Here is a 26,641-nt window from a genome sequence, read left to right as displayed (position 1 = left end):
CAATGTTCAAAACTTTATAATTGATTTGTTATTTTAGGCAAGGCCCTGCTTTTTGAAGCATGTGCTATTCTGTAATGCATATTTTGTAGCTCCTCCTCTTCGACGAAAATCTCGTTCACCGCAACGAAGGTCTCCTATGAATCGAAGAGGGGATACGCCACCACGTCGTCGAGGAGATTCACCGCCTCGTCGTCGACCAGTTTCGCCTCCTCGCAGGCATTCTTCTCCCACATTCCGCCGAAGGAATAGATCACCTATCAGGTATATGTAGGTGTAAATTTTCTTCTGATTTTGTTTCTATAGATTATAAATGTGTCTTTTGAAGTGCCTGGTTGATGCTTTTTTCCCATACAGTATGCATCTAATATTTTGACAGGACATCTCCCCGAAGGGTGAGAGGAAGCCCACCTGGTCGCCAACGTTCACCATTGTCTCATAGACGTCGGTAAGCAATTTCTATAATAATGTTCTTATTGAAAGTGAAAATTGAATTTGGCCTTGTAAAGGAGTGAGTATTTTCTCATTACTGGAAGCCTATTGCTGTTATTAGAAACTGATATGAATTCTCTCTTTTGACCATGTTTATATAAATGCCCTTTTTAAAGGCTTTTTGTACAATTATTTATTCATTTATTTATTTTTTCTGACTGAAACTATTGAGATTTGTATTAAAAAAGTTCTGTGGCCTCAACTGTTCCAAGCCTTTCAAAAGCATAATGAAAGGCCTACTTGCATGAACCCTATATAACTGGCCTAGAATCAGTACTGATTTACCACACATAATTACTGATTTTAGATAACTCTCCCCCCCTAAAGCAGGGAATCCAGAGTTAACTGGTGTCCCAAGAAACTATTTGCTTCTACCCCTTTTTCTTTGTTCCTGCAGAGATTTCCTTCCGTTTGTGAGAGGAAGAGAGGGATGAGTGCCTTTCTTTAGAGTGTCAATGAATATTCAGATTTCTTGGATGAATGTGTATGCTGTGTGTAGGGTTTAGTGGTGGGGAGAATAGGTTCCCCCTGCTTCCTTCTCTTCCGTCTTTACATCCTCTTCATCCTCGTCTTCTTTCCTAGGTTCCTTCATTTCTTCCTCTTCCTCCTGGTTGCTTCTTTTCTTTCCCTAATGGATCTAAAGGTGTTTCTGTACTTGTCTCTGTTGGAGACTTTTAATGATCTTGAATTATTTATTGAGCTGGATTGTAGAAATTATTTGAAATCTTGCAACTGCTAATGAGAGCAAACTGATCCTGCAAAAGACACAATATTTCTCTTCTGCGTAAAGAAAACAATGAATAGAAACACAATCACACAATAAAATTTATCTGGGGAACCCAACTGGGAAAAACCCTTTTGCTTGTATTATCAACTGAGCAATCTGATCTATTACAAAGAATATGCTTCCAGCCTGAAGCCCCTGCAATATTGATCAACTCCTCTCAAGAATAGCGCAACACTTAGCCAAATCAACCTGCAAGGAAGCTCCTATTTCCTTGTGCAATTCAGCCCCTAAAAAATAGGAATTTCTCCTATTTCTTTGCGCAATTCCCAAGAGAAATAGGCCTGCTCAATTCTCAAGCATGTTCACATGTCACAAAACCTGTTGTACAATAATGATTACTATTGTGCCTTCTTCAATCTCAGTAGGCAATTCGAATTGCATGACTGACTAGAGCTAATTTTAGCAGCTGAAACTAGTTAATCGAGAGTTAGTTGAGTTAACAAAAGTCAAACTACTCAACTGAACTCAAGACTATCTCTATTCTAGAACTAGAGATTAGTTAACTGTTAGACATTAGAGTTAACTCAATCAGATTTCTGAACTCTAGCAATCAACTAGTACACAACTAACTGAAAGCCATCTAACTCGAATTAACTAACAAATAGGCCACATCACGCTGTTAACTGACAGCTAACTCGAATTTCAATACTGAATTCGAATTTGCTTTTTTGACTAAGGCACAATTCAAAAGAAGTTTGCCCTTGCTACAATTTTAGCACTCCATCTTAGCGAGGAAGTGATTCTCGACAACCCCAATCCTGCCTCTGTGGAACTTGAACTTTCCCCTTTATAGGGCTTTAGTCAAGACATCTGCATCCTGCTCCTTTGTAGGAATGTACTGTTGCATAACAATCCTCCTCTGCACACAATCTCTGAGATGGTGGTACCTGATGTCTATATGCTTGGACCTATCATGAACCACTAGATTCTCAAAGAGTTTTATGCAACTCTGATTATCACAATGGATCAATGTAGGATCCATCCTTTGACTAAAGAGTCCTATCACGATCTTTCTCTTCCAAATAACCTCGCATGTTGTTTGACTGGTAGGTATATACTCAGCCTCTGTTGAACTGAATGCAACTGACCTCTGCTTCCTGCTGTACCAAGAAATGTTGAAATTTTGATGTTCTATGTTGTTACAATCACTTAAATCCAAAACTTTTTTATGCTGCAAAATAAGTTAAGTAATTGTAGTTAGAACATAAACCATATAAACCATATGCACAATGGAAGACAATCAAGAACTCAATGAGACACAAAGAAGTTAGGTCAATGATGAGGGCAAAACCCAACCAAATTATTCTTCTATTAGAAATCAATTTTTTAGCAGAGATACAAAATACAATGAGAGAATGAGAAGCTCACCCAAATCTGAAGAATATCTTTGATAGCAGTAGCTGATGCAAACACCGAATCACTTTGGCTCTCTAAGATATGCTCTTGCTCTTCAAGACTCTTTCTCTCTCTCAATCTTCCTCTAGACTCTCCGACTCTCTCTTTCTCAAGTTTGAATTCTCCATTCACAAGCACAAGTAAATGTATCAAGTCTCAAATCCCTTTGGCTGCTCTATGTAGATCTCCCCCTCAACTACTCCATTGAGGAAAGTTGTCTTGGATTCCATCTAGTGGATTTTCCACGCCAACTGCGCAACCAATGCAAGTATGGTCCTGATAGATGAGTACCTTGCCACTGAGGCAAAGGTCACCTCATAATCAATCCCCTCAATTTGTGAGAAGCCCTTGGCCACAAACCTAGTCTTGAACTTCTCAATACTACCATCAACAACATGCTTCACTTTATACAACCACCTAGAGCCAATAATTGATTTTCCCTCAGGTCTAGGCACAACCTCCCAAACATCATTCTTCATGATGGAGTCATACTCCACCATGGCATCCACCCATACCTGCTGAGAAGCAACCTCTTCAAATGACGATGGTTGAGAATCTATCAACTCTGTCATGAGAGCCATGTAGCTTGTTGGTGATCTGCACTGTCTGTGTGAGGAATTAGGAAGTCCAACCTACTCCTGAGTTTCTTGCACCAATCTGTCAACCAACCTGGTCCTCTTCCTCCCTTCTCTGGGAGTCACTGTGTGAGTGGGTGCCTCCACTCGGCCTGCTCTCTGATCCTCATCATGTGGCTGCTCCACATCATCCTCCTGGAATGCTCTCTTGCCCTTAGGCAAGGACTGACTCTGTGAATCTGATTGAGGCTCCTCCTTGGGAGCTAGAAGCTCCTCATCTGGTGATATGCTTAGCTCTCGCTCTAGAGAACTCCTCATGGATTTCTCCTCATCAAATCTCACATCCCTTCTCAAAATAGTCTTTTTGAGAGAGGGAATATACACCCTGTAAACATGTGTTGTCTCAGTATAGCCCACTCAAATCTCCCTCTCTGCCGTAGGATCCAACTTTTTCCTGTCATCTTTGGACACATGAGGATACACCATGGATCCAAAAATGAAAAAGTGGGAGACATTTGGCTTCTTTCCTGTGAAAGCCTCCTCAGGGGTAATCATCCCATGAACTCTATGAGGGCTCCTATTCTGCAGGTACACAACTGTGTTGCATGTATTTAACCACAAGAATAAGGTCAACCCCTGATCATGCAACTTGGCTCTAGCAGCCGCAACAATATTCCTATTCTTCCTCTTTGTAACCCCATTCTGCTGAGGATTATGGGGTGCAATTAAGTGCAATCAACTCTCTATTGATGCCCTCCTTGGCACAAAAATCTCTGAAGGCATTTGAGATACTCTCCTCCATTATCACTCCTCAGGGACTTGATTTTTTTGCCTCTCTCATTTTCAACTGAGGCCTGGAATTCCACAAGTTTGGAATACACCTCATATTTCTTCTTCATGAAATGAGTCCAACTTATGGGAAAAATCATCAGTGAAGATCACATAATACTTGTGGTTACCGAGTGAAACTGTGGAGAAGGGGCCACAAACATCTGTACAAAGTCTCTCTAGAATAGCTCCAACTCTACTATCTCGGCCCCGAAAGGAAGATTTGGCATATTTGCCATGAGTGCAACCCTTGAACACATCATGTGTTGTGAATAAAATATTCATAAAAATATTAATTACATAAATAATATTAAAATAATCATTAATTAGATTATTTGAGTAATTATAACATTATTATCTATGAAGGGGTAATTAGTCAAAAAACATGACTATTCATCCTTCGTGGCCAGTAAATGCCTATATAGGCAAACCGCCACAAAGGTATTGTATACCATTCAATTTCTATTTAATAAGAAATTACTTACTACATATAACCACACAATCTACACATAAATTCACTTGTAAATTACTTACTACATATAACCACACATTCTACACATAAATTCACTTGTAAATTACTTACTACATATAACCACACAGTTTGTCTCCAATAGTGGTATTGGACCAGTTCTTTCCTCGACGAGTAGTTGCATAGACTGACTGTGCCTATCACTTCTGGGCCCACTCGTTTTCCAATTCATTGTCCACCGATTTCCCTGTTTGTTGTTCTATCCATTGGAGCATCTCACTTTCGTTGTTCGTTATCCTTGCTTCCTACTGCCATACTCTAGCAACTCCCTGACCGTTCGCCTTAATTGCTCTTCAATGTTTTTCTTGTTTCCTCGTCCCATTCGGCGTCCGCTGTTTGACCCCTGATCCACTCTGCCACCCGCAGTACTCCAACATCTGCCATTCCGTCAACCTTCTCGACCATTCTGTCCTCTTATTCTAGTACCAACATTCCGACATCTCTGCAACCCGTTGACTATCGTTTTCTTTGGGTCCCGACCGTCACGCGTCCTCTGCTGCCGTCGGTCGCCTTATCCCCAACAATCCATCACACTTTTTTTTCTCAACTGCCTCTTCATTAAATCATGACGCCATCAGTGTTTTTAATACCGGAACTGGTCCACCTAATGAACCGGTTTACCGACCGGAACCGGTCTAACCGGTACTGGTTTGGTCTAAACGAACCAGTTTTAGAAAAATACATTAAATAATTAATTTTTAATGCAACAAAACTATTTTTAAGATTTAGAACTATGATTCCAAGCTAATAGAGATAAAATATGCAAAATTTGCTCATTTATATACCATGTAAAGTTGAATATATCGAAATGGCATCGAGTGCAATACATATCATTGACAAAATAGAAAAATACATAAGCAATGAGGCTCTAAATGGCCTATAAAGTCCAAAAACAATGCTGCAAGCTATGAGGCCATTGGCCTACTACAAGTCTATAGTGTACACATGATCAATCATCAAGTTCATCACCACTACTAGCCACAGGATCATCATCAAGAGCTACATAGACATCATCTGGTTCAGAGTCTTAGGATGCCTCACCCTGATCTGCAACCTCAGTAGCTATGCCACCAATAACAATAGAAGTGGACCTAATGGAAGCACGAGTTTGTCGACCTGCACGACTAGTGCCTTCCATTGGTTCTTTGCCTTTCCTTGATGCCGCTACTGAACCTGGTTCTGATGCCGCCACAAAATCTGTTTCATCCCCCGCTAAAGCCATGTTGATATCAAAATTAGCTTCAAACACAGGGTCTGCAGTCGCCTCCACCCATTCTGATGTTGGATCAATATCGTCCAACACAATGGGATCTAGATCATGTGCTTTGTTCATGATTTGGTTCCTCCTCAGTCGAAGGTTGTATTGCACGAAAACAAGATCATTTAACTGTTTTTGTTCCTTAAAGGCTTGGAGAGGGTGTTTTTGGAGGGAAAGCACGCTTAATTTCCCTCTAAAACCCCTAAACTACCTTGGAAAAGCACTGTGGGTCCTTGGTGGGCATGGCAGGTAACCGACCGGTTTAGGACCAGTTAGGTCAAATTTTTCGCCATTAAACCTGGTTTTTTCACTGGCTCCAACCGGTGGGCCTGCTAACTGGCTGGTTAGACCGGTAATCGGTTAGCTAGGCCGGTTTTTAAAACTATGGACCCCATTATGTTATAACTTGCCAAATTGTAAAGTTCTTATATATATATATATAAATTAAATCATATATATTAATTTAAAGAATTCATTATATAATTATATATAATTAAAAATATATGTATATATATATATATTTAAAATTATATAGTTAATTAATTAATTAACAAAAAGTGGGGTCCACCAAGAAAAAAGGCAAGATGGTGAGCAATGAAGAATTACAAGCTGATGTTAATCATTATCGAGACAAAGTCAACAATGTACGTTATCGCCTCAGTAACATAGAGAAATCACAAGCAGAGTTTAGGGAAGAACAAAAAAGGTTGACGTTGATGATGGAGCAAATTCTACAAAAGGACTTCAAAATCGATGAGACTACTCGGAGGCTTAATGAACATGGTGAACAAATTAATACACTAATAGAAAAAATGGACACCTTGATGTTGCAGTCTGGCCCCTATCAGGAGCCAACTAATAGCCTACCAAATGCAAATGAACATGAACCAACAAATCCACCTGAAATATATTTTTCAGGAAGTCGATATTTCACCAGAATTCCAGAAAGGGACTATCAACGAATTAAAAAGGAGCTCCCAAAATATGATGGTAAAGACCATAAAGGCGCTATTGTCTGGGTTAATAAAATGGAAGCCACTTTTGAATTAAACCCGCTAATAGGCGAACGTGAAAAAATCATGAATGCGTCCAAAAATTTGGAAGCAGAGGCATATGATTGGTTCCTATGGTGGTCTGACAAATGTGATGCCCACTCCTTTCATTGGAAGATGTTCGTGAATGCCTTGCTAAAAAGATTCTATGACGAAGAAGAAGATGATGTCTACGAAAAATTTGTTCATCTCAAGCAAAAAGGGTCTGTAAGCGAATACACCCATGAATGGGAAGTATTGGTTACAATACAAAGAGGATTTACTGATGAACAACTCAAGTATCGTGCAAAATTGAAATTGTACAAACCTCAAATTATCGAAGAAGCTAGACATGTAGCAAAACTTATTGAACAAAAACTTAAGTTCAAAATGTCATCATTCAAGGGAGACAAAGACCAACAACAATACTAAGGTAAAAAGGAGTCAAACAAATGTAGGTATTGTGGATACAAATGGACGTTATGACACAAATGCCTTAACAAGAAATTGTATGCTTATGAAGTTGAGAAAGAGTCGGACACTTCAAGTAATGAATAAAAAAAAATGATGAAAAAGAAAAATAATTGTCTCAAGTGTGGAGAAAATTCGACACTTGGACATAAATGTGAAGACATTTTCTTATGCTACTATAAAATAGTAAATGGAAGGCAAGTTGAAGTACAAGAACCTGAAGAAGAAATCATTGTCACACACAATGAAGATTCAAATCTTGAGGAACCATCATTAGCTGCAATCTCATGTGTCCAACAAAATCAGGATGAAGAAAGCAATTCTTCAAAAGGTCAAAAATAACAGGTCACTGCAAAATATGTTCCACCACACCTTAGGAAACAGATAAGCCAGTCTCTAAGATGGAAGAACATTAAGCCTACTACTCTACCAATAAACATGACAAGGAGAGTACGCCCTAAAACCCTGAAGCTTAAAGGGCTCATAAGAGGCATAAATGTCAATATACTTGTAGATTCTAGCAATACTCACAATTGTATAAACATTGATCTTGCTAGACAACTTGATCTTTGTATATGTCCAATCAAGGACCTGACCATGACTATCACTACTGGGCAAAAGTTCAAAGAGATAGGAGAATGTCATAAGGTTTCAATCCAGATACAAGAACTAGAGCTACAAACAAATTTATTTTCCCTATCACTCAAGGAAATGGATATAGTGTTAGGTGCAAAATGGTTAATACAATTAGGAAGCTATACTACAAACCTTGAAGAACAATTCATGGAGTTTAACTGGCAAGGATGACATTATAAATTATATGGTGTTAACGCTTCCAGCTTCAAGGAAGGTGCAAATACACATGAGGATTTCACCAACTCACAAGCACAAACAAAGTCAAAATAAAAGATGCCATTCCTAGGGAAACCCTTATGTTATGCTTTGAGGACAAAGCATCTCTAAAGGGGGTGGCAATGTTGTGAATAAAATATTCATAAAAATATTAATTACATAAATAATATTAAAATAATAATTAATTAAATAATTAATAATGTAATTATTATAACATTATTATTTATGAATGGGTAAATAGTCAAAAGATATGGCTATTCATCCTTCATGTCCAGTCAATGCCTATATAGGCAAACCACCATGAAGGTATTGTACACCATTCAGTTTCTATTCAATAAAAAATTACTTACTACGTATAACTACACTATCTACACATAAGTTCACTTGCAATTGACATTTGTCTCTAACATCATGCTCCTCAAGGGTGCTCTGAGGTAGCCGAGTGGTGATCTACTTGATTATCTTCAAAGCTCCATGATGTAGATGTCCCATGCGCCTATGCCAAAGCTTTCCAACTTCTCGGCCCTGAACAACCTCTGTTTTGCTGCCCAAGGCTGTGCATGCATCCACCTCCAACTTGTAGAGGTTTTTGATGTTGGCACCAATCTGTTTGACCTGACCTAAAGCAAAATGCTTGAGGTAGGCCTTCCCCTTGCTGAATACTACATCATACCCGTTGTCTTCAAGGAGTGCTATCGAGACAAGGTTTTTCTTCAATCTTGGGACATACATCACATTCTTGAGATGGAGGAGGGAGCCAAAATCCCTCTTAAAGTTTACTATACCAACTCCTTTGGTCATATATCTGTGATCATCTCCAAGATCAATATGCAGTTGCATGACTTTTTCTTCAAAACCGCTGAAGAATTCTCTATTCCCTGTGATGTGGAATGAAGCCCCCGAGTCAATATACCACACACTACCTCAAATTGAGCTTGCCATGCAAGCTATTAGAGAGAAATCCAATTCGAACTAAGAGGAGAGAGCTTCTCCGCCTGCTGTTGTTGCAACATGCTTGTTGGATTTATTATTAGGACATTCTGTAGTATAATGTCCAAATTCACGACAATGAAAATACTTGATCTTGCTAAGATCCTTCTTTTTCTTCCCTCCATTCTGATTGGATTCAAGCTTGTCTTGGGCCTTATTGCCCTTGGTTTTCTTCCCTTTGCTAGCTAAAGCAAAGTTCTCCTCCTCATTAGCTTTGATTGAGACTCCATCCCTTCTGTTCCTCCTTATCTCTTCCCACACAAGATCTGACCACAGTGTCTCCTAATTAGGGAGCTTATCTCTACTATTCACAACATCCTGGAAACATTTCCAAGAGCAAGGATAACAAGATCTGTTGGTGGATTTGTCTCACCAACATTTCCAGGTTCATCTATGACTTGAGCAAACCTGGATGGATAGGTAACAATGGGCTCATTCTTACCCATTTGAATGTTCCTCAATTTGTCCTTCAAAGCTAGTTTTCTGACATAACTACTACTTTCGAATAGATCAGTAAGGGCCTTCCACATTTGGAATGGTGTTTCCTTCCCGTGCAAATTTGGAAGAATATGGTCTCTAACTCCTTCTAGGATCATCCTTCTAGCTTTAGCAACATCCTTCTTCCATTGAGTCAACTGTTGTGCATCTGATGTAGGAGGTTTGGGAATATCAATTTTGATGTATTCCAAAACCCCATTATCATCTAAGAAGACTTCCATTCTATCCTTCCATGCACAGAAATTCGAAGTCCCTTGCAGTGCATTTGTTGTAGCTTTTTTTGACACCCTTAAAAGTTACAGTTTTTTTTCAAAAATTTATAGTTTATTCCCTAGCCAAATCATCCGAAATATACAAATTTGATGAGGAAAATAGTTCCTATTTATTTTTCTGTTATTTTTAGTTTTGAAATTAAATAAATTTAACTTTATAAAATTATATATTATATTTTAGAAAATTATTTATTTAATTTATTAAAACTTTTTATTTAAAAAAATTATCGGGCCAAACCCAATTTCCAAATCTATGTTATCTACGTCAGCCAACAACAACAACTCAAAAGTCAAAATCAATGAGTCAAATCAAACTTATGTCCTCACCCTTCATTTCAAACATTAAAAAACCATTATATAAATTGCCTTAAGATGTGTGAAATGTTAAATCAATGGTTTCCCGGGGGGGGGGGGGGGTGCAGTTTGCCTATTCAACTTTTAACCTACGCCCCCCTCCCCCTCCTCCCCAAAGTTGTTTCACTTTACTGCCTTTTACACGTGTTATCATTTCATATATTGCGGACCGCTCCCAAACCATTTACCATCTACTACCCTCCCTCAAGATTGTTGTAAAACCACTGTTTGCATTGATTTGAATTTATAATATTAGGCGGGAAGGTCTATGAGGTATGCAAGCAAATTTATATATTATAAAGTTTGTATGGAAGGAGATAATGGAGGGAAGACTTTTACAGTCATATTTTTTTGAAATGAGCTTACAGGTGAAAAATTGAAGGAAGAGGAGGCTAGGTCAACAATTGAAATATATCCTCATGCAGGTAAAAATGAAGATACATGTTTCAGAAGTACTTTTAAAAAACAAATCATTCCAATGTTATAAAGAGATTTCCTCCTCGTGGAATAATTTTACAGAGGTAGAAATGAAATTTACAGAGCAGAGAAATAATGTTTTATACTATGGATATAAGGAGGAAAAGAATTATAAAGAGGAAAATGCCTGTGAAGAGAAAATTTGGATAATTTCTTATCCAAAGTTTTTACAGAAGTAAAAAAGGGAGTTGAAAACATCAAAGTTTTTACAAAAGTAAAAAGAGAGTTGAAAATGGAGACATGGTTCCCCAAACCATGGGGAAGAAAAACAGTAGATGGTTTTCACAGAAAAAGAAGAATTATTTATGAAGTTTCATTTATTCATAAGTAAACCAAAAGTGGGCAAAACTAAATATGAAAACAATGAATGGTTTGGGTAAATTGTTTTTAATTTCATTTATGGAATTCAATAAGCAAATAATTGCTACAATGGTTAAGTATTATAGGACATGGTTTTCAAAACTATGGATGGGTTTACAGAGCAATATTTTGGGATTTGATTTATGAAATTCATGAGGAAAGGAACAATTTTACATGGATTTCAAAACAAGACATGGATTTCAAACAATGAATGGTTTTACGGGATAAAATCATTTGAGGAAATATTTTGAGTTTTCATTTATGGAATTCATGGAAATATGGTTTTATAAATTTTTGGGAAATATTTTTATCAAAATATCTTATTCCCAAAAATTTAAGATTTATATTTTTGAAAATTAAAGAGACAAAAAATCCGTGATTTCCAAATCATTTTCAAATTTCTTGACAATGATTAAGCACCTGAAGGATAATTAAGATAATTGAATTATCAAAGAATTTTATCAAAGGACAAGGGATTAATCAATTATATAAAAAGGGACCAGTCAACCAGATTATGGGCATATTAACTGAGTTTTAGGGAGCAACTTCAACAACCTCCAGATTCCAAGGTAAAAGTTCAACAAACAAAAGATTAAGGCAGATTTTGGACGAAAAATGGGTGACCAATTTCAAGAATAAAGGCAATCAATCAACAATAAGTGAGCCAATTTCCAGAACTGAGGGAACAAAATCAACAGTCAAGCAATCATTTCCAAATTTATAGGGAAAAATCTTCAGATTTCTTAGCAGAAGAATCAGAAACTAAAGGATCACTCCTAGATTTAAAGGCATAAGACTTTTTGCCATTTCCAGATTTTCTGCAACATATTGTATTTTTAGTTTATTTGGTAGGATTTGTTTCATATAGACTAGTAACAGTTTGAGGAAGATGTTTTCCTATATATTGTGTCATTTTCATTGTAAAAGGGTTGACTTTTGATGTCAAAACCCTGCCATTTTTGTAAATATTTTTATTATAGGAATTTAATTAAAGTATTCTAGCTTTAGTTTCATTGTTTTTCATGTATGTCTTTCCCTGTTATTCCATAATCTGTTTTTGCACATTTTCAAAGTGACATAGGAGTTAGGTTAAGGCTAGGTTTGAGTATCAATCTCCTTGATAGTCCACTGCAAAGTTATCATTTACACTGAGATTTGATAATTGAACAATCTATTTAAATCAACTCCTCTGCATCATTTAACTGTTGCCTTCTGTCATCTCTTGAATGTACATTTGTTTCGCTGTAGAATTTTTCTACACGCATCTATTATATTTTATTTATTAAGTATTGAGTATGAATACTTAATTATCTGATTTCTCTCATTTTTCTCCACCAAACTCTTTAAGCTATGTTTTTCTGTTAGAACTAGACGTTGGCACTTTGATCAAGTTTCAACAAGAGAGAGCTTTATTTCTGAGCAGAGATTGGATATTCATCAACAACCACCTACAACAAATAATAGATCTGGCCATTGTGCTTCAAAGGTTGTTGTCCATTGACAGTGTACAACATTAAAAAAGGCCTCGTAACACTTAAGGGAGCCCCCTCTGGTTTAAGGGCCAACTTGAACCTAAAGTTTGGTCGAGTTGGTTTCTCGGCGCAGTGTCGCAGCCAAGAAATGCCTTCAAGAAACAGATACAACAACATGCTTAGTCTTCAAGCCATAAACTTACATGATTCTTGCACTTGTAGAATTCTCGCACCAACTGATCTTCTCCTCAACTCACTTTAAATCTAATCAAGGAAATTGGTCTCTATCTTGCTTTCTGCTTTGATGCCATGTACAAATTCTTTGAAATCTTGTAACTGCTAATGAGAGCACACTGATTTGCAAAAGACACAAGATTTCTCTTCCAAAATTTTGTGGAAAGAAAACATTTTCTACAAACACAATCACACATAGATCAATCACATGAAGAAATTTATTTGGGGAACCCAACTGGGAAAAACCCCTCTTGCTTGTATTATCCATTGAGCAATCTGATCTATTACAAAGAATCTGCTTCAAGCCTGATGCCTCTGCAATACTGATCAACTCGTCTCAAGAACAACACAACACTTAGCCAAATAAACCTGCAAGGAAGCTTGTATTTCCTTATGCAATTTACCCCCTAAAAATAGGAACTTCTCCTATTTCCTTGCGCAATTCTCAAAAGAAATAGGCCTACTTAATTCTCAAGGTTATACATAGAACCTGTTGTACAATAAAGATTACAATTGTGCATTCCTCCAACCTCAATAGGCAATTCGAATTGCATGACTAACTAGAGCTAATTTTGGCAGCTGGAACTAGTTAACTGAAAGTTAGTTGAGTTAAAGAAAGTCAAACTACTCAACTGAACTGAAGACTATCTAAAGCACTTGGATCCACTCATTATATTATGGCGCATGGCAATATTGGAGTAACTGAAGGCTTGTTTAATTCTTCAGTTGCTTTGAGGAAAGATGCATGGTTGCTTAATACAGGAGCAACCTACCACATGACCTTTCAAAAAGATTTCTTTGAAGAATTCAATGATAATGTAGTTGGAGTAATCTACTTTGCAAATAAATCAAAACTCAAGCCATTCGGACTTGGCACCATCAGTTTCAAATTGCTTGGGTTCCTTGACTTTCTTCTGCGTGATGTTCTCTATCTCCCATAATTGTGGAGAAATTTGTTGTCCTTGGTTCACATTCGCCAGAAAGTACACTCCATTCACATGTTTGATGGCAAAGTTGAGGTGAGAAAAGCATTAGACAACTCACTTTATAGCACGGGAATAGAAGAAGAACGACTCTTGCAGCTGTAAGGAACCTCTGCTCGTGCACAAAACTTTGGATACAGTTCTCAGTATGATAAAGGTACATTGCCATACAGTGTCTTATGGCATGTTTGATTTGGACATTTGAACTATGACAATGTTTGTTTATTGAAGAGAAATGTTACTGGTTTGCCAAGCATTCCTAGGAAATTGAAGCAATGTGATGCTTGTATCTTTAGGAAACCATGGCAAACAACCATTTCATGATTCTCTTTCTAGAGCACATATAAAACTTGAACTGATTAATTCTGACTTGTGTGGCCCTATGCTTGTTCCTTCTGCAAATGGAAATAAATACATGATGAATTTTATTGATGACTATACCATAATGTGTTGGGTATATATGTTGAAGAACAAATATGAAGCTTTTGAAACTTTCATGCATGGATTGAAAACAATACACAATTTCATATTGGCTCTATTTGTATTGATAATGGAAAATAATATACTTCAAATGAATTTGAAAATTATCTTTGCTATCATGTTCTCCAACATCAAACAACAATGCGTTATAATCTTCAACATAATGGTGTAGCCGAAAGAATGAACATGACAATCTTAAATATGGTACATTCAATGATGTTTTTAAAAAATGTGAAGCTGATGAAATGTGGAATGGCCATAGTCCTTCAATGAGGTAGCTCAGGGTTTTTGGTTACACCTGTTATGCCTTGATTCTTAAGGAACAGAGAAACAAACTTGTTGCAAGGAGTCGAAAATGTATCTTCTTGGTGTACTCAGATAACTCCAAAGCATAACATCTCTACGATAATGTAAATAAGAAGTTTATATTATCTAGAGACGTAATTTTTCTTGAATCTTCCAAGACTGACAGTGTTGTTGAGTGACAACTTGATCGCTTGTACAAATTCAGGCATGCAAAATCTTTTCAATCATTTGATAATGAGATTCCACATCTTGAAGGGGGGATCCCTATCCTGGATCAATCTGTGGAATCTCCTTTTGAAGCTCTCTTTTCTTGTCATGAAGCTCCAACCACTTATCAAGAAGACGCTTTGAGTGATGTGATTGAGAGAATTGGAAGGCTAAATCTTGATTCAACCCCATCTCAGTCATCAAAAAAACCGGGGCCATCTCATCCAAAATGGCTCACCAAGACACTTGAAAGTGTTCATCCTGATCAGGTTGGAGAGACAAGAACGAGAAGTTCTACTAGACAAAATGGAGGTGATGTAGATGATTCTGATTCAGTTGTTGTTATGGACGTTTGTTGTGATTGTGAATTAAATCTGTCTACTGATTTCGAACAAACTTCCTTTAATGAAGCTACTTCTTATGATGAATGGAAAGAAGCAATGCATAAAGAGTATGATGCTTTGATAAAAAATGGAACTTGGAAGCTGGTGGACCCGCCATTTAGAACCAAACCGATTGGCTACAACTAGGCCTTCAAGAACAAGCATAAAGCAGAAGGCCAACTTGACAAGCACAAAGCAAAGCTCATGGAAAAAGGTTTTGCATAGAAAGAAGGGGTCGATTATGATGAGACTTTTGCCCCCACAACAAAATGGGCTACCCTCCGAACTCTCTTTGCGTTGGTAGCTCGGAATGGATGGAAAGTCCATCAAATGGATGTATAACTGCCTTCTTGAATGAAGATTTGAAAGAAACATGTTTTTAATTCTCCACCAAAAGAATTTGTTGTGAAGGGACAAGATTGTAAAGTATGTAATCTTATCAAATCCTTGTATGGCTTCTGTTACCGCCTCGCTTACACACCTAGGTTAATGTGGGAAAAATTCTCAACCCCACAAGGTGTGGCCTTGGTGGAAAAACTCAGAGAAGGGGCTAGCACCTGTTGAGAATTTATGAAGGGCATATGTTATTACAATTCTCTTTAAGTGATTACTACTTGTGGACTTCTTCTTACATCATCGTTGTTCCTTATTAGTGTCCATGTTCAATACATCAAAATAGCAATCAAATCAATAAGATAGTGACACAATAATTAGGCTCCAAGCCAGGGCTAAAACCCCTCCTCCTGAGTGGAAAATCCACAACTCTCTTCATATAGATTCTTCACTAGATGAGTATATTGATCTTGACAATTATATTTGATCCATAGCCTCTCCTAGATCAAGACATAATCATCCTTTATCCATCATGATTGCATCACTAAACATGACCTTCATTGTAGCACACTGTGATCATCATCGAGCTCCTCCTGAGATAATACCTGAAATCTGCATTGTGATGACACCCGAAAATCACAGTCCGAACTTCCTGAGATGACACCCAAATTTTGTATTGTGGAGACACCCGAAATTGCAATCCTGTAGATGCCTATCAAATAGACCCTTCATCCGAATTGAGATGCTGTGGAACAGGTCCGAGGTTCTTCCTGCAATAGTATCCGAGATTACTTCTTGTAATTACACCAAAAAATCACAGAGGAAAATGCGAGATCTTCTCTAACTAGACAGCGAGGGGTACACTCCTTTATATAGTTGTTAGGCTACACATTTAAGCCGACATGAATTGTTGAACTGTCGTGTCTATTTACTTGAGCTGACATGTCTTCATTGATGAACCAACATGTCAAATATATATATATATATATATATATATATATATATATATATATATATATATATATGTTGGAGCCGACATGTCATTTCGTTAAGTATATTTTGAGGCAATTTTATGGATAATTGTGCTTGATCTAGGAGAGCATTATATTGACAGGTGTAACATGATCTAACCTAAAGACATAAAGAAGAAGTCTTTGACCTAAGAATAAACATCTTGCTCATGAAACCCATGACGCAAGGAATTACAATAAATTTATTTTATTCTTCTTTGTTTCTTCTTTCCATAATTACAAGATATTATGAAGATCGAACCTAGTTACACTTTCTACAACATCACCTAATCTGAACTCTCTTTGTCAAAGCTCTCTCCTAGATAACCTAAGGGGGGTGGTACCTAAAGATGATTAATAAGACGAAATTTGTTGGAAACAAGTTTTAGGAGATTAAGGTTAATGAAACTACTTCTCAAAGGTAACTTGGTTCAAGATATAAGCAAGTATGTAAATTTGTCAGCAATATGAAAAATATATTAAGTGATGATCGACATTTAAGAATAAAGAGTATAAACCAGTGCCTTGTAAATAATTGCTCAAATAAAAATAACAAGTACTTGCAAGATCGAGATGAAAGCTCAACTTACAATGTCAAGTATCCCTGCAAAACAAATGTTAGTTCAAGATATGAAATATGAGCAACAAGAAATATAACTCTCAAAAGTGAATAGAACTTCCACCTGTGAAGGAAATGCTCAAATAGAGATAGACAGTGTCATCAAGTAACCATGAGCAAAAAGAGTGACAGGTATAAGAGATATATAACAATGTTGCAAGTGAAGTGGGAAATGCTCCTAAAACAACTTGATAGAATGATATGCAAATCTAAACTATGTGAAATGCAATTATCTTACTTAGTTTTAAATGCCTAATCTATGGTGTGAAATTCCCCTTTCAAATTCTTGCCACAAGGTAAATATTGGGGTGAGTTGCAAGGAAGATGGGCTGAGGAGGCACTAGTCCATCGTTAATGATACCCTTCCCATAATCCTTAAAATTCATGTGCCTTCATTCCTACAAGAGGACAAAGCCACCAAGAGAACTGCGAGGTCATGTGTTGGAACCCATGTTGCACGAAGCGGGGATGTTTTTTGGAAGTGGGGACGCGGAAGCATCATTTTCCAAAAATCTAGGAAGCGAAGTGTCTGCTATATATATATATATTTATTTTTTATTTTTTTGCATTTATACTCAAAACAAACATCCCAAATACCAAATTAGTTGTAGAAGACATGAAACCATGCATATTTTTGCATAAATCAAGATAGATATAACATCCATTGTACATTAATGATTAATTATTCGAGCATCAACCTTTTAGATGCATCAACCATCTAGAATCTAGATTCTTCTCCTCTTGTGTAGCCTTTGCCTCTACCTCGATTGTCTAGGGATATTGGTCAACATTGCCCAATTTTGATCAAACAACCTAATTCAAGACTTAAAGTATGGTAGAAAAAGCTTAACATGCTTGATCGATGATTTTGACTTGATTGAAAGGTAATTTTTTGCTAAGGGCGTGCCGCGTGACAAAGGAGTTCAACAATTAACACCACCAACAATAGGGTACATATAGGGTTGGTGCTCTTGATTAAATGCTAATCGCATACCTTCATACTTGATATAATCTAATGAAATGCCACAATCACATTGATCCTGAATTCCTGAAAACTGTTAAGTCTGCTGAATTTTGAATAGGATATGAAATTCTATTTTCTCCATATGAAGTCCAATGAGGCTAGAATCACTCTCAAACATCCTGAGTCATTTCATGGTAATGTTAAAAATTTAAGTAAAAGGATGAAAATGAAAAATAAAGGAGAATGTCACTTTTACTTTAAGACTTTAACATTACCACGAGGGAGCATATGCTATATTTATATTTTTTTTGCCTTCATTCCTCACCTAACTCAACGTGGACACACCCCCAACAAGCAAACTCACCTAAAATAAAAAAAAAAAAATTGAAAAAAAAAAACGATTTTCTAAACAGCGCGGCACTTTTCCGGAATCGTATGGAAGCGCCACGCTTCGTACTGCCGAAGCGCCGTACGAAGCGCGCTTCAGAGGTCTGGAAGCGTGCTTTCGAGCCACGCTTCCGAAAAGTCCAGGAAGTGGCAAAAAAATTCGGAAGCACGCTTCCTAGGCGCTTTCGCACAGGACGCGCTTCCGGGTTTGGAACCCGGGGGGGGGGGGGCGCGCTTCGTGCAACATTGGTTGGAACCTTACTCCGTACCAGGTGAAAGATCAGGGAAAAAATTGTTCTAAGATGTCTACGCAACCATGCTTATGCTTGGAGGTAATTTTTAGAGATGCAAGACTAATGCTAGTATGCTTAAATTGCTAATTGCAAGTTGTTTCAAGTAAATCAAGATGCTTCAAAAGATATATCAATGAACAATGTGATCAAGATGGCATTTAAGCATAAATTGACATATAAAAGGAAGTGAATCATGTGCCAATAAGCATGTGAAACAATTGCCAAGTAAAGGAAATTAGATCAATGAACAAATCAAAGTTTCCAAGGAAATGTAAAGTGTTTGTTTGTAATGTGTTATAGCTTAAAGGTAAATAAAAATGAGTTGCTTGAAAATATTGCAAATGTTGTAACTCAAGCAACTACGAAAATTAATTGCACAATACAAGAGATTAGTAAATGAAATGGCAAAGTTTGATTGCAAAGTTAAGAGAATGTGAGTGTTGTGTGTTAAGTTTATGAATTAACCATGCATGAGGTAGATTAGATTAGCAAGTAAATATGCATGCAAGTAAAGTAATCATGCAAATTGGAAACTAAGCTAAGAAAGAGTCAATCCACCCAAGAATGGTCCTCCTCCTAAATGAGGAAGCGGGATGCCATGGGAAAGCTCCCAAGCGCCCTAAAAAAATGTGATTTTATTATTATCTTGTTACAAGAAAATGAGCCTTTCTAAGGCATCCAATGAAATCAAAGAGATTCTTTGCAAAAAACTGCTGCTTATGAGAGCTAGATCTCCCTCTTGAGTAGGCCAAACTAATAGCAAATGAAGAGTACAAAGAAAGGTTCTCAAATCTGGAAAATTAGAGGACTGTCTTGCATTTATCAATCAGCCACCAAAAGATTACAATCATTGCAAGAGGAAGAAAGGCCAAGCCCCTTAAAGCTCATGGCCTTGTCAATGGAATGAAGCTGCCTCTAGAGCTCTTGTCTTAGGCATAAAATCTGCACCTCAAATGCTCTCTGCCCTGCAAAAATACTTCCAATCCCACGCTAAATGTCCTGCAAGAAGGCTGTTAGTAGTTTCAAGCAAATGCTCCCTCAAACCTGCCCCAAGGAAAATTTAACAAAAATGCTCAAAACCAACCTGCAAAACAAATCAAGGTTAATGGAAAGCGTATAAGAGAATGAAGGTAAACATTTACAACTAATCTACAAAGGGTTAGATCAAGGGATGCGAGTGAAATTGTCCTGCTTGTCTAGCCATCCTCGTGTTCTTAATAGCAAAATGACACAATTGTAAGCACAATAGTTTAAATAAATGATTTAAATGAATGCGACTTGACTACAAGCCAAAGCCAGGATCCTTGCAAAACAATTTCGAATGATGAGACTTTGAGATTAAACAAATGTGGGAACTTCCATAAACATTCTCAAGGGTGGAATGGTTCCTCCTAGAACTTCCCATCTCGCTTGAAGCATGATCCAAAAATATGTCTTCTACACAAAGTCACACAAGCTCATTAGATCCATATGGGTTTAGCAACATACAATGGTAACGAAAATTCTATAGGTTTATAGGAAAATATGCTAAAGCATTCTCTATCTAGAGCAAATGTCTAAACCTCATGCCAATGTAAGCTAACTCTACATCAACATAACTCTAGAAGCATAATGGAAATAATAACATAACAACATAAGTAGAAGAATTGAAATAATGATCAAGATATTACCATGCTCAAGAAGAACAACACCTCAAATGTAACCCCAAAGTCTTTATTGTATTAAGAATATAGAAGAGTAGAGCTTCTGCAAGCACAAGAGCTCGTATCAAGAATAATATAGTGGAGCCAGTGGTTCATTTAAATAGGAGAAATGGGAGAAAATCACAATGTAAACTCCATTTCCAAGTGGAGAATGAGAAAATCACAAAGAAAATTTGAATTTGTTGATTGGAGCTCCAAATGCTAAGTGTAGAAACCAAATCTGAGATTTGGCACAGTGTATTTCTTCAACCCATGTGCAAAATTTGTTTTTCCTCCTTTTGGTTTCCATGTGTGGATGAATGTAGGTGGAAAGGCGAACAATTTCCCATGAAAATATCAAGCAAAGACCCATGGAGTGACACCACAACGAATTGTTCCCAAATTTGCTCCTGAAAACTGCTTATTAACTGCTGTAGATGCTTCCATGTAGCCGTGCATAGATGATGTTGAAGAGGCCAACGTACAAGTGGTAAGGTAGACTACAGTTTGGTAGAAACATTCCATAAATTTCTTCAATTATAATCTTCAACAATATCTCAATCTATGCGTTAATGTCCCAAGGAAAACTGAGCTGCCAAATATTCTATGCATACCCTAATCCAACCCACAAGTTTTGATTTACCCCATGTGCACAAATCTTGTGCCAAATCATCCTCACACATGGCCTTTGACCCACTTTTAACTTGACTTGATTTTCCACTTGATTTCCATGTCTTTTGGCATGTGGAAAATTTTCTATTTTTCTCCACTTTTTATTTTTTGGGTTATTTATTTCTCATTTTCCCACTGAACTTAAGAAAAAGTGAGTTTTGGGGGTTTAAAGTGATTTTTCACCCCTCAAGCATATCTTTGTAGAAAGTTGAGGAGTAAAGTTCCAATTTTGACTACCCATACCAACTGCAACTTCTCTAGAGATCACTTTTTACAATTTTTATAAATTATTATTAAAAATCCCATCTAGTGGGAAATTGTAATAACTTAAAAAATGATACTTAGACCTAATCAAATTCTGCGAAACTCTCCGAGTGATCTAACATGGTAATATACAATGACTCTAGGTACTAGGACTCACCGAAGACCTTGCTATCAAGCCACACTTCAATTTTGGGGATTTAATTGGGAGAAAAAACTCAATTAATTATTAAGTGCTGAAAAGTACCAATAATTAACCAAGTAAAAAACTCCCTAGAGTGAACTCACTTGATAACAAAGTGTTAAGCTACCTAGGCCTTTTACATGACTCTATTTCATCATGCTAACATCACCTTACAATATCCTCGCAGGGCTCGCGAAATCTGATTACAATAGACAAGAAGAAGAAGAAGAAAGAGCTTAAAAGCTCTGATGATATTTGAAATCTGCAGGTATAGGAATTCTCTGACTTATCCTTGGGCATACTTCAATGGTCAACAACCCCAAACAAGCACCACGAGCTTGGTATGAGAAATTGACTGAACATCTTATGAAGCTAAATTTCAAACACTATGATCTTGATGATGCAACTTTATTTGTCAAGAAAATTGGCAAAACAAATGTCTATCTTGTGGTGTATGTAAATGATCTACTGATGACAGGGACCAATGAGAATTGTATTGCATCCATAAAGAAAGAATCAATGAAAGGTTTTGAGATAACAGATTTGGGATATCTTCACTACTATCTGGGTATTGAAGTAACCCGACATCAAAAGTTTATATTCCTCTCTCAAAAGAAATGCATTGGAGATTTGTTGAACAAATTTGGCATGGTTGAACACAATCCTTTGACCACTCCAATGGAACAAAACTTAAAGCTTCCATCCAAAGAAGGAAATGAATTTGAGGTTGTAACTAAGTATAGATAGCTCGTAGGAAGTCTCAACTATGTTAATTTTAGGTATGTTCAATGCTTAGAGCAATTTATTTCAATTCTCACAGTTAGCTTAATATCTTTTCTAGATTAGCAATCACATCAACATTAAAGTAAATTGTAGATAGAACATAAACATAAATCTCAGAAGACAAGCCAAGACAAGAGGACACAAGATGTGGCGCTAGCTAGGGACAAACCCCAATGTGGGGAAACCCTTGATCAATTCTTCTTATATGTTCTTCAATAGTTCATCGGAGAGAGAGAGTACATTTACAGCAGAAGTCAACACTTTGACTTATCTAGATAAGAGCATAGACCATCTCTAAGGAGATGATACATGAGATTAGTTGAAGACATGTTGCTTCAACTGATTCTCCAAGGTGACTCCTTCACCTATCATCGCGCTGCATGTCATCATCTTGCTACACCTCACCGTGCTGCACCCATCATCACAACGCTGGAGCTCATGACTGCTGCACCTAATGCTGCACTGCTTTCCCATGTGCCATTGTTGAACCATGTTGTCATATAGCATGTCTCATGTGCTTGCAATACCATGCTTGCTGTTGTACCATGTGCCTTTTGCCATGTCACAACTGTTGTCCCACTTAGCCTTGCCGTACCTAGCAACTGTCCCATATGTCTAAGCATAGCTTACTGCTGTCCATGTGTCTTAGTAGCATTATGCTTGCTGTTCCATGCATCTTAACATACCTTGTTGTTGTCCCATACATCTTAGCAACACTATGCTTGCTGTCCCATGCATCTTAACATACCTTGCTGCTGTGCCATACATGTTAGCAGCACTGTGCTTGCTGTCCCATGCATCTTAACATCTATTGTTTCACCATGCTGCACTACTGTACTGCATCATAGGTTAGGGCATCACCATACAACCCTTATTCTCCATACAATTTAGCAAGACAACCTTCTAAAGACTGCGGTTCTCCAAAGGGAATAACCCTTCACACCTATGCTATTCCTTTTGGCTTGTTTAATTGCGATTAGGGCCATGCTGACCCTACAGCTCCTTCCCGCTATCTAGGGCAGCCTCTTTGATGTTCCTTTGACCCTTTATACGACGGCTAAGACTTTGCTGTCCACATAGCCCTTCACGCTGTCTAGGGCAACCTACATGTTGTCCCTTTTGACCCTTCATGCTGCGGCTAAGACTCTTTTGTTTTACTGCAGTTGGGGCTGAATTAGCACCACAATGCCATGGATTAGATTCCTGACCAGGGAAATCTATCCAAGTGGGACTAAGGTGGACTCAAGCTTTCAGCCCCTCTAGGTACCATCATGATTACTTGCTAACCACCAACCTAAACATACAGGTGTGTATCCAAAACAGAGCTCAATAAACAACACTACGTTTTCAATTCCAGGATCTAGACTTCAACACAGAACACAGATTGCCGGCCTGATGTCTCCCTAGGCAATGCTTCACTCGCAAAGCCTCAACAGATCTCTTCCACTTCCTTATCATCAATACAATCACCAGTATCTACCAAACCCAACAATTTCCTTAGATATTCGAACTTCTTATTACGAAGAGCCTTTGTCAGTATGTCTGCTACCTGTTCATCTGTTGGAACATACTCTAACTTCACGATCCCATCCTACACCAAGTTACTAATAAAGTGGAACTTGCTATTGATATGTTTCGTTCTTGAATGAAACATGGGATCTCCAGACATCTTGATGCAACTTTGATTATCACAATTAATCATAGTAGGACCCAAGACTTCTCGAAAAAATCTGTCAGAAGCTTCCTTAGCCAAACAACCTCTTTTCCTACTTCACATGCAGCCACATATTTTTCTTTGGCACTACTCAATGCAACGGGATCTTGCTTCCTACTCATCCATGAGATCATAACAGCTCCTAGACTCAAGCATCCTCCGGTAGTGCTCCTTCCATCGATCTCACTTCCACCCCAATCAGTCTATGAAGCCAATTAGCTTGAATTCCTTACTATCATACTTTAGGCAGTGATGTATAGTGCTGCAAAGATAACCTCAATATATGTTTGGCAACTATCCAGTGATCATGATGAGGCTCCAACTAAAGCTGACTAAGACTATTCATTGCAAAACATATATCTGGTCTAGTATTTAACAGATACATCGGGGAACCGACCAACTGTCGTTATGAGGTAGGATCCATGAGACTAGAGTTGGAGCTCGTCAACTTCTTGAGGTTGGTGATCATAGGAGTAATCATTGGCTTGGAGTCCATCATCCCAAATTTCTGCAATAACTTGATGATGTACTTTCCTTGCCCCAAATATATTTTCCCAGGGCTCTGCCATACTTCTAGACCTAGGTAGTAATGCATTAGTCCTAAACCCTTCATCTCAAATTCAACTGCCAACATCTTCTTGCATTATTGAATACTTCGTTCTACACCAGTGATGAATAGATCATCCACATATAGCAGAATAATGACAGGCTCATTATTCACGACCTTGATATATAGATTTGGATCAACAATACTCTTCACAAACCCAATTCTGAGAAGATATGCATCCATTCTTGCATACCATGCCCTCGGTGCTTGCTTCAAGCCATATAGGGTCTTCTTGAGTCTGCAAACATGAGAGTCCTTGCTATTCACTTCAAATCCTTCAGGCTGTTCGATGCAGACTTCCTCATCAATGGTTCCATTTAGGAATGTGGTCTTAACATCCATTTGATGGATATTCCACCCCATTGTAGCAACCAAGGAAACAAACGATCTAATGGTAGTGTACCTTGCTGTAGGTGCAAAGGTTTCTTTGTAGTCAATGCCTTCCTTTTGAGAGAAACCCCTTGCGATGAACCTTGCTTTGTACTTGCCTATACTTCCATCAACATCATGTTTGATCTTATAGATCCACTTCGATGTGAAAACCGATTTGTCACTAGGTCTAGGAACGATTTCCCTAACCCCATTCTTCATGATGGAATGCTATTCTTCCTGCATAACTTTCTTCCAAACCTTTTCATGCTCAACATCCTTGAATGTAGATGGTTCGGTTTCAATCAACTTTGTCATATATGCAACATAACTAGAATACCTTTTCGGGTTCTTACTTTCCCTGGAGGACCCTTTTGCAGCTTCATGTCCTTCAACATCTTCTAATGTAGCTTTCAACCAATTTAGCCTCTTCCTTGTGGTTGGGATAACCACCAATTGAATAGGCTCACTTGGTCCTTCTTCTTCAACATTTGTAGTAGAGTTCTCATGATGAACTACTTCTTCAAATACAGGAACTTCTTCGTCATCAGAATCAATAGGAATTTCCTTTGATTTATTATAAGCTTGATTCTCATCGAATATGACATCCTTGCTTACTTCAATGTGTCTTCCTTCCTTTATGTAAATTCTATATGATTTTGAGGAAAGACTATAACCAATGAATATTCCCTTGATGCTTGTCGGGTCCAACTTCTTTCGCTTGTCTTTCGGAACATGGATATATGCTGGACTTCCAAATAAACAGAGATGATCCACACTCGGCTTCTTCCCTGTGAATACTTGTTCGGGTGTAGTATTATCAAGACTCTTATGAGGACTTCTATTTTGAATGTACACGACAATCATCATTGCTTCAACCCATAAGAACTTTGGTAGATCTAGATCAAGGAGCATCGTTCGAATGCCTTCTTCAATTGACCTATTCTTCCTTTTGGCCAATTCACTTTGTTCGGGATAATAGAGAACAGTGAGCTCCCTCTTAATACCTGCATCCTTACAATATGTAGTTAACTATTTAGAAGTGTATTCCCTACCATTGTTAGACCTTAGAGTCTTTATCTTTCTTTCGGTTAGGGTTTCCACTTTAGCCTTGGACTCCTTGAACTTATCAAATATTTCATTTTTAGTTTTGAGTAGGTAGAGCCATGTCTTCCTCGAATGGTCATCAATGAATGTTACATAATAGAGATGACCTCCAAGTGATTTGTCAGACATGGGCCCGTATACATCAAAATGGATGAGGTCTAATATTTCTTTAGACCTAGTTTCACTATTATGAAATGACTTTCCAGTATGCTTGCCCAAAGAGCATCCCTTGCACACACCATCATGATCTGACTTCATATCAGGAATACTGTGAACTAGTTGACTAAGACTAGGGATGACCCTATAATGCAGACTAACCCAAACTTGCACTCCTTTTGTCCTCCCGGTAACTGACTTCGCACTTATCCAACTCTTCTTGAGATATTGAACTTACTTGAGAGTGAGTTGGTTCAAATGACTTTGAC

General features: G+C 37.6%; 1 protein-coding gene across 4 annotated transcripts in view; it reads left to right on the top strand.

Annotated features, from left to right (window-relative positions):
* The window catches only part of LOC149258336 (uncharacterized), a 173,594-nt gene that overhangs the window by 83,273 nt on the left and 63,680 nt on the right, over positions 1-26,641 (top strand). For 3 of the 4 annotated variants that reach the window (XM_089415171.1, XM_089415176.1, XM_089415169.1), the window contains exons 7-8: positions 90-261; positions 377-445. In XM_089415171.1, coding sequence (XP_089271297.1) covers positions 90-261; positions 377-445 — 241 coding nt within the window. The remainder of the gene's footprint in view (positions 1-89; positions 262-376; positions 446-26,641) is intronic. The other variant, XM_089415174.1, reaches the window with a different exon arrangement.

This window comes from Pinus tabuliformis, chromosome 6, assembly GCF_031772625.1.
Source record: "Pinus tabuliformis cultivar Carrire ecotype Pingquan chromosome 6, CPIR1, whole genome shotgun sequence".
NCBI classification, from domain to species: domain Eukaryota; kingdom Viridiplantae; phylum Streptophyta; class Pinopsida; order Pinales; family Pinaceae; genus Pinus; species Pinus tabuliformis.
This window is presented reverse-complemented; position numbering and strand designations above follow the sequence as displayed.